The sequence below is a fragment of the Octopus sinensis genome, linkage group LG3 (assembly GCF_006345805.1).
Source record: "Octopus sinensis linkage group LG3, ASM634580v1, whole genome shotgun sequence".
In the NCBI taxonomy this organism is placed as follows: domain Eukaryota; kingdom Metazoa; phylum Mollusca; class Cephalopoda; order Octopoda; family Octopodidae; genus Octopus; species Octopus sinensis.
In genome coordinates, this window is record NC_042999.1 from 46,239,510 (window position 1) to 46,248,920 (window position 9,411).

Genomic DNA, 9,411 nt, shown 5'->3' on the forward strand with positions numbered 1-9,411 from the left:
AAAAGCCTTACGCATAATTTCCTTCACCTGCTCATAATTCTGGGACTTTGAGTATAAAGAAGAAATTAGTCAACTAACTAATCATTTGTTTAATTAATTATTAAATCGTTTATAAGTGTATAAGCATTGGGACTCTTTAAATTGAATAGTTGCAGATTTTAATCCCCGAATGCCGCGCAAGTGTAGTTACGATGGACTGTACTACTGTGATAAACACCATGTGGACGACATTTTCTATATTCCGGCTGAAATGGTTTTTAACTGGAAGTTTGAGATGTTTAAAGGTAAGAATGAACTCATTATACTGACTGATTTTCTTTATCATCATCATCATCATCATTATTATTATTATTATCACCAAAGTAATGAACCTGCAGAATCATTCGTGTACTGGGCAAAATACTTAGCGGCATTTCGTCCGACTTTACGTTCTGAATTCAAATGCTGCCGAGGTCGACGTTGCCTTTCATCTTTTCGGGGTCGATAAAATAAGTACCATTTGCATACTGCGGTCGATCTAATCGACTGCTCCCCTCCCCCCAAAATTTCGGGTCTTGTGCCTAGAGTAGAAAAGAATATCAAAATAATTCCATTCAGTTTGGAATAATTCCATTCATATTACATACTATATAGTATATAATATGCTTTTGGGCATAAATAATAAATAAACTTAGTGAATAAATTGATTATGAATGGAACGATATAACGCAAAAATCAGTTTATTATTAGTTGTACATAAATGATTAAATCAAAAACACTGTAATTTTTATTCTCATTTTGAATGGAATCATTCTTGTTTTGGATGGAATTATTCCATTTTGAAAGGAACTATTCCATTTTGAATGAGCTATTCTATTTTGAATGGAATTATTCCATATTGAATCAAATTATTCTCATATTGAATGTGGAATGCTATTAGCTTATTGCATAATATATATATATAAATATATATATATATAGGATAAGAGGAGTTTTCGTTTCGAATGCTCAAAAAGGTGTACCACTAAAATTCAAATTTGAACAGCAGTTAAATTTGTGGTAAGTGGCTGGCTTGTTCAAAGTGGCTGGAAGTAGCTTCCCCTTGAATCAGTAGGTATAGGTTAAAGTAGTGAGGAAAGGCAAACAATTAAGCAAGACATTTAATTTAATTCAATTTAGCTACATAACGAATAGTAATTTGTTATTGCATAATTTGGCTTTTATTCAACTTAGCGGCCGCTTTGGTTTTATCATTCGTTGCAATTTTTTTTTTTTTACCATTTTTTACTATTCGAAGTAATAAGTAAGCATGAGGTTTGTTGAGCGTCTAATCTAATTTCTTTTCCTGGACGGCACTACTTTCTTTCTTTGACGTCGTTAATGTCCTTGTAAAAAACAGAAAAGCCTTACGCATAATTTCCTTCACCTGCTCATAATTCTGGGACTTTGAGTATAAAAAGAAATTAGTCAACTAACTAATCAGTGTTTAATTAATTATTAAATCGTTTATAAGTGTATAAGCATTGGGACTCTTTAAATTGAATAGTTGCAGATTTTAATCCCCGAATGCCGCGCAAGTGTAGTTACGATGGACTGTACTACTGTGATAAACACCATGTGGACGACATTTTCTATATTCCGGCTGAAATGGTTTTTAACTGGAAGTTTGAGATGTTAAAGGTAAGAATGAACTCATTATACTGACTGATTTTCTTTATCATCATCATCATCATCATCATTATATTATTATTATCACCAAAGTAATGAACCTGCAGAATCATTCGCGTACTGGGCAAAATACTTAGCGGCATTTCGTCCGACTTTACGTTCTGAATTCAAATGCTGCCGAGGTCGACGTTGCCTTTCATCTTTTCGGGGTCGATAAAATAAGTACCAGTTCAATAGTAGGGCCGATGTAATCGACTTACTTCATCTCCCAAAACTTGTGTGCCAAAATTTGAAACCATTATTATTATTATTATTATTAATTATTATTATTATTATTATTACTCTTTTACTCTTTACTCTTTTACTTGTTTCAGTCATTTGACTGCGGCCATGCTGGAGCACCGCCTTTAGTCGAGCAAATCGACCCCGGGACTTATTCTTTGTAAGCCCAGTACTTATTATATCGGTCTCTTTTGCCGAACCGCTAAGTTACGGGGACGTAAACACACCAGCATCGGTTGTCAAGCAATGCTAGGGGGACAAACACAAACACACACATATATATACATATACATATATACGATGGGCTTCTTTCAGTTTCTGTCTACCAAATCCACTCACAAGGCATTGGTCGGCCCGGGGCTATAGCAGAAGACACTTGCCCAAGATGCCACGCAGTGGGACTGAACCCAGAACCATGTGGTTGGTTAGCAAGCTACTTACCACACAGCCACTCCTGCGCCTAATATAATAATAATAATATTATTATTATTGTTGTTGTTGTATTATTATTATTATTGTCATTTACTTTTAATCTGCATGTTTGATGCAATCACCTGCCGGGGCACACCCAGCGCCCTAGGGCAAGTGAAGGTTAAGAGTTGTTGAAATATAGCTGAAAGCTTGGGGAGGGGAAGTAGAGAAATATCTCCATGTAATACAAACAAACATTTACATTGATAGGGTTTTTCTAAGGATGTGGGCAGTACTTGTTAGCACAATCTTTTGGATTTCCTTGAGACATGGTTTTCCAGGGATATTGTCTAGGTGTTTCTGACATCCCTTTTTTATCATACCTAGGGCACCTACAATAACAGGAACAGTTTTTGTTTTAAGATTCCACATCCTCTGTATTTCGATTTCCAGGTCCTTATATTTACTAAGTTTGTCAAATTCCTTGACAGATACATTTTTATCAGTGGGGACGCTTACTTCTATTAGTCTGCAGGTATTTTCTTCCCTGTCTTTAACAATTATGTCTGGTCGATTAGCCTTGATCGTTCTGTCAGTGTTGACTGGAAAATCCCAGAGGATGGTGACATCTTTACCTTCAACAACTGGCTGAGGATGGTGTTCATACCAGTTAGCAGGAGTGTCGGATTTGTAGTGTTTACATATCTTCCAATGTATATACTGTCCTACCCTATCGTGGCGATTTTTGTATTCGTTTGGTGTCAGCACAGGACATCCCGAAACGAGATGGTCTATTGTTTCGTCAAATGTGTCACAGAATCTGCATTTAGGGTCAGTACCGTTTCGGAGAACGTTAGCCTGGTAATTTCTGGTAAACAAGCTTTGATCTTGTGCTGCCATTATGAAGCCTTCAGTCTCTGCTTTCAATCCAGAACTCTTCAGCCACTGATGGGTTGTTGCTTGGTCTACATCAGCATTTTGGCTTCGGAGAATGTATTGTCCATGCAGGGGCTTCTGGCTCCACCGCCTCTCAATTTGATTCTGCCCATTCTTTTTTGCAGTCTGCCTGATTCGCTTTGCTTGCTTGGTAGCAGTGGTTTCTGGCTCTTCACCTGATTCAAGGTTAATGCCTAGTTCCCTTTCGAACTTATAAGCTTCCTTGACAATAGAATGCAGCTTTTTGCTGCTTTCGTGTTCACACACAAGTCGCAGCATCCAGTCTTTTGTACTAGATAGGTACCTGTTCATTCCTACAGTAGAGGTCTTATAGCACAGCTCCAATTGCATCATTCCTCTCCCCCCGCTGCTTCTAGGTAGGTACAAGCGGTCTACATCTGCCTTAGGGTGGTGCATGCTCCTGGATGTCAGTAACTTTCTTGTCTTCCTGTCCAAGCGTTGGAGTTCCGTAAGGTTCCAGTTAATGATGTTAAAACTGTACTGGACTACTGGAAGTGCCAGGGTGTTAATGGCCTCAATGCAATTTTTGGAGTTGAGTTCAGTCTTCAGTACAAGCCTTATTCTCCTATAGTACTCCCTTCTTATTTTTTCCTTCATAGTAGCATGATGTATACCATCTCCTTCGTTGATTCCTAGGATTTGTAACTTTCTTGTGGGTCAAGTTCCTTGATGGTAGTGTCAATATCTAATTTAACAGAAGCTGTTTGCCTGAGCTTGCCTCTTACAAAAGTTGCTTTAGCACACTTATCAAGGCCAAAATCCATTCCGATATCATTGCTAAACTCTTAACAGTTGTTAGCAGCCCTTCTAGCTCTTGGTCATTCTTGGCAAACAGCTTTAGATCGTCCATATAAAAAAGGTGGTTTATTAACTTGCTAAAAACTTTGTACCCATATCTGGCACTATCCAATTCGTTTGAGAGTGGGATCAGTGCCATGCAAAAAAGTAATGGAGAGAGGGAGTCACCTTGAAAGATGCCTCGTTTGATGTTGATGCTGTTGGACTGGCTCATCCCATTACTATGGCTTAGAAAGAGACGTGTGTTCCACATGGTCATGCTATTCTCTAAGAATTTTGAGACGACAGGGGAGATCTTGTATATCTCAAGGGCCTTGAGTATCCTTTATGTGGGACACTGTCATACGCTTTCCTGTAGTCTATCCATGCCATACTCAGGTTTTTGTTTTTGCTCCGGCAATCTCTACAATCATTCTGTTTATGAGCAATTGGTCTTTGCACCCATAAGAGTTTCTTTTACAACCTTTTTGAGCTTGTGGAAGGATAGAATTTTGTTCAAGGAAAGCGTACATTCTCTCCGTTATTATGGATGTGAGGATTTTGTAGGTGGTGTTGAGACATGTATTGGCCGGTAATTCTTGGGTTTTTTGTGTCTTCGGTTTTAGGTAATAGGTAGGTGGTTCCTTCAGTCAGCCAAGCAGGTATTTGCTCTGGGTTCTGAATGACATCAGACAGAGATGCAGCGAGATGTTCGTGTACCTCTGTCAAACAATTCAGCCAGAAGTTAGGGATCCGATCCAGTCCTGGGGTTTTCCATTTATGAGCCTTCCTAAGGACACACCTTAGCTCCTCTATTCCTATTGCTTCCCATTTCTGTTCTTCAAGTTCATCCAGTCTCTCTTTCTCACGTTCTATCCAGTCAGCCTCAGCATTAAACTCTTTTTCGTTGCTCCATACCTTCTTCCAGAACTCCTCCACTTCCTCAATCTTAGGTGGATCTTCTATGTGTATTTTATTTTTGCCAATTTCCCTATAAAATTTCTTTGCATCTGTCTTAAAAAATTATTTTGTCGATAAAATTTGTTTCTTTGTCATACCTTCTAAGCCGTTGAGCTTTCAACTGTATCCGTTGTTTCAACAGTTCCTTAGTGCAGGGAGGTTATGAGATCTTTGATTTTATATTTTTGCTTGATTTTTCTAGCTTTTCTCGGCTTAATATTCACTCCTCTAGCAAGCTCATCGAGAACTGAAACATCCGCCGCAGAGATTCAATCTCTTTTTGTATCGCTACTTTCCACTTAGGAGGTTCATTGACATGCCTGGCCTTTTTCTTTGTCATCTTAATACCTAGTTGGGTAGTTTACTTTAGCAGTGGAATAAATGAGATTATTTAAGGTTGTCAAATCATTCCCCTTATTTCTTAAGATCTGTCCTAGGGCAACGTTATATGTCATGATTGTGTTGTTATTTCTTGTGCCATTTGAAAACTTTGGTAGTGGTTCTCTATTAACCATGTCAGTGAGCTCAATCTTGCCGAGTTCTCTCATAATGTCCACTTTTGCTTCCATAATCTTTTCTCTATTATTCACCTCAAATTCTATGTCATATCTATTTTGGTTTTCTTGAGGAAGGTCTACGTTCTCCTCTTTTTTCAAATCTCTCGTCTTCGCTATTCTTTGTTTAACTTCCCCATTGGGAAGTTGATTTGCCGCTTGTACACTGGCTTCTGTGCTACTGTTACCTATTCGTCTACATTGTTGCTGTTTTCTTTTGGTCTACCATGAGCTATTAGTGTCCTAATTTTGTCAATTTCAGCGTCAGTTAGTCTTTTGTTTTAATTATATCTCTGCGTACATTACTTAATTTATTGCGTCTATATATCTACGTACGTCATTGCCTACTGAATTTCTCCATGAGATGTATGTTTGTACACTGAGGTTATTGTTTGGGTTTAGTTGGGCTGTATAAAAAGCTTTCAACACATCTCTATAGTCCTCTCTGGTCCATTTTATACGTTTTGCTTTAGGTGGTGTTTTGGTGGTGTGTCACTACAAGTCCAGAGTTAGAAGTATTCTGGTTCTGGTCACCTGGTAGATCGTCTTTTTGAGAGTTTGTTCCAGCAGCAAACTTTTCGACCCCAGTTTGGTTCCCTACTGGGTAACGCGGTCCTTGTTGTCCCGGGCGATGACCGATCCGGCATGATTTTTGGCTTGTTTTCATTAAATGATTGACGGCGACATCAGGGGGGTCCATTTTTTCAGAGTCAACTTTTTGACAAGACGCCGCTTCTGTGACGGTGACAGGGTCAATTTTTTGACAAAACACCGCTTCTGAATTCTCCGAATTAATATATTGTTCATATCGAACTCGCATAAGACTTACAGATCGAAATTCGCCTCTATTTCTTTTGGTAGTCATGTTATTATTATTATTATTATTATTATTATTATTATTATTATTAGTAGTAGTAGTAGTAGTAGTAGTAGTATTTATTCGAAAAAGAAGGGAGGTGGATTAGCGGATTCGAGGAAGCAACGCGTAAAATGCTCTGCATATCCGATTTTCATTCTTATAAATCCAATGGAATAGGGTCCAGTAGATTACTGTGACGAACAAATTGACTTAAAATTCCCTCCAAATATGTTGCCTAGTGCACAGATATTGTTAATTCGAAAGAATTTTTAAGACTATGGGCTCGATGCAATACAGCTTGAAGGTACCTAGGCTGATAACTATAGAATTTTCCTACTGGGAACATCATTTCAGAAGATTCCATTCTAGGCAATCCTGAGTAAGTTTTTAGAGTGGGATTTACGGAATGAAACAAAGTAATGACGATAAGAGGAAGAGAGACAGATGTAGTCGATTTTTGGGTGGAGTAGTTCAAAGTTTGCTTCTGAGAGGTACAGAGGTAACTATCGTAAAAGCAGAAGAAGAGTGAAGAAGCAACAGCGTCTGTGGCCTATATGTTTCTTGTGGATATACCATAAAAATTGCTTCGTGTGCAATAGCAACACTATCTTACCATAGTAAACGGTTTATTTATAAATTTCTCTCACAGGTTTGATACCCATCCTTATCATCTCTTGTGAAAAGTAGGAGAGTCCAGTTTGCTGGACATTGTTGTAGAGCTGAAAAAGAGGTAATTTCTACTCTTCTCCTTTGGAAGCCATCTACTCGCAATACCAGAGGGCGCACACTCTCCTACCCTGATGTAATCTCCAGGGATACAGGCATCCAGCAACAGGACCTCCGTAATGCCATGATGGACCGTGAAGTCTGGCGTAGCATGGCAAATTCCATTGTCTCGACCACGGTCGAACAATGATGATGATGATCCTTATATTAGTCCCCTCAAAATACAGCAGTTTCTGAGCTTCTTTTATATAAGTACGAAAGCCCAGTCAGATCACCTGAAAGTCTAGCTTTCTGTATCTGAAATGGAAGATGTTTCAACCCGGAGTAATAATTTCTCTCACTTTACACAGTGTAATTACAACCCATGGATGAGTATTACTCCAATTTTAAGAACGGAGCCGCATCTAAATTCACAAACATTCTCAACTGTATCCAAGAAAAAAAAATCAAAGTCAAAAGGAGGCTACAATTACTTATCCATCGATATGCTGTATCATCCCTTTGTCTCTTATTGATACAGTAACGTTTCCTGATCAGAGTTTTCTCACTTATTTAGTTGTACTGTTCTCTTCGTACCCCGACCTAAGCCGGATGCTGATAACCCTTTTTGTTTCGGTAAATCTTAGCTAATTATTTAAGGAAACATCGCCCTTAATAATCGCTATTTCTCATTTTTATTCTCCAAATTTATATTTTACAGCTCATAACAATCTCACATTTTCATTATCTACATCAAACTTCAAAAATCTCTCTCAAAATATACCCTACTCGATCAGGGGCTAAACAACAATAGAATTAATTGTTTCTAACTTAAGCACAAAGCTCGAAATTTGAGGGTAGGAGATTAGTCGATAAATTTAGACAGTGATAATTTTAGACTATTTTGTCGACCCCAGAGGTGTAAAAGGTAAAATTGATCTCGGCAGGATATTAACTTGGAATGGTGTAACAAAATAGAGCAAGCCCAATGCGTTAATGATCCTTCCAACGTACCACGCTAACAACAACGACATCAACAGCAAAAACATCAACATTAAATGTTAACATCTCAGAGTTTATCCCTTTGATCATAGTCTGCTCAAAATGAACCGGCCTTGTGCTAAAAAATAGCATAAACTACTTACAATTTATTTTTCTGATTATAGATCTTATTGATTTAGGTAGGCCCAAAATTAAGCAATGAACAACAGCAACAACAGCGTGAAGGCGCAATGGCCCAGTGGTTAGGGCAGCGGACTCGCGGTCGTAAGAACGCGGTTTCGATTCCCAGACCGGGCATTTTGAGTGTTTATTGAGCAAAAACACCTGAGCTCCACGAGGATCTGGCGGGGTGGGTGGGGGTGAACCCCGCTGTACTCTTTCACCACAACTTTCTCTTTCTTCCTACTTCTGCCACAAAGCAGAAAGTTTACCATTATGGTGTGGTAAACTTTCAGATCCTAATCTAGATTGCAAATCCTCTGTACCACAGGATGGTTCAGCTCTCCACCCGTTAAAAGCCACGGTTTACGGAATGAGGATAACGTAGCGCCCGTGCAACCACCAGTCTATCGTACGTGGTGGGTGGATCGCTAAGTTGCCACACGCATTCTTAGTAGCTTAGAGAAAGCTCGAATTAGAGATTATTCTTTGTGGCTAATGGCGTCAGTCCTGATTGGAAGAAGACATCAACAGCAGTAGCAATAGTTTACCTTGTTTTTAATTAAAATATATTAAATTCATCAGCTTACAAAAAACGTTCGTTTATTTCCATATTTACTGTCTGTTCATTTATTTTCAGTTTCACGCCAAAATTACGATTTTCTAAGGTCGTGGTTTGACCAACCAGTTATTGACCTGAGTGCACTATGTGCACGTCTACATTACTATGTCACACCTTTGAATAACGTCCGGGTAAATATCTCGATTCCTTCTTCCTCTCAAAACGTTATTTCTTTATACTTTGTACATGCACTGGAGTTGTTGTATGTGATAAACTAGCCATGCTATACTGAGATTTGGGTATTGGAGTCTGTATTTGCGGAGGAGGCTGGAGACAAATGATGCAAGCATGTATGAACTTCAGGAGAAAAAGGAGCTGAGAGATAAAATAGAAATAAGAAGAATCAATTACATACCTGTCTGTCTCTATTTCTCTCTCCCCCCTCTCTCTCTCTCTCTCTCTCTCTCTCTCCCACTCTTGTATGAACTACCATTTATTTTCCTCTAATTCTCCCACTCTCCTTATCTTCTTTCTAT

General features: G+C 38.6%; 1 protein-coding gene across 1 annotated transcript in view; it reads left to right on the forward strand.

Moving 5' to 3' along the window:
- Positions 1-9,153, forward strand: part of LOC118762684 (serine-rich adhesin for platelets-like) — a 110,952-nt gene extending 101,799 nt beyond the window's left edge. Inside the window, exons 13-14 of the mRNA XM_036501646.1 lie at positions 150-284; positions 8,954-9,153. Coding sequence (XP_036357539.1) covers positions 150-284; positions 8,954-9,153 — 335 coding nt within the window. The remainder of the gene's footprint in view (positions 1-149; positions 285-8,953) is intronic.
- Positions 9,154-9,411: the final 258 nt, after the last annotated feature.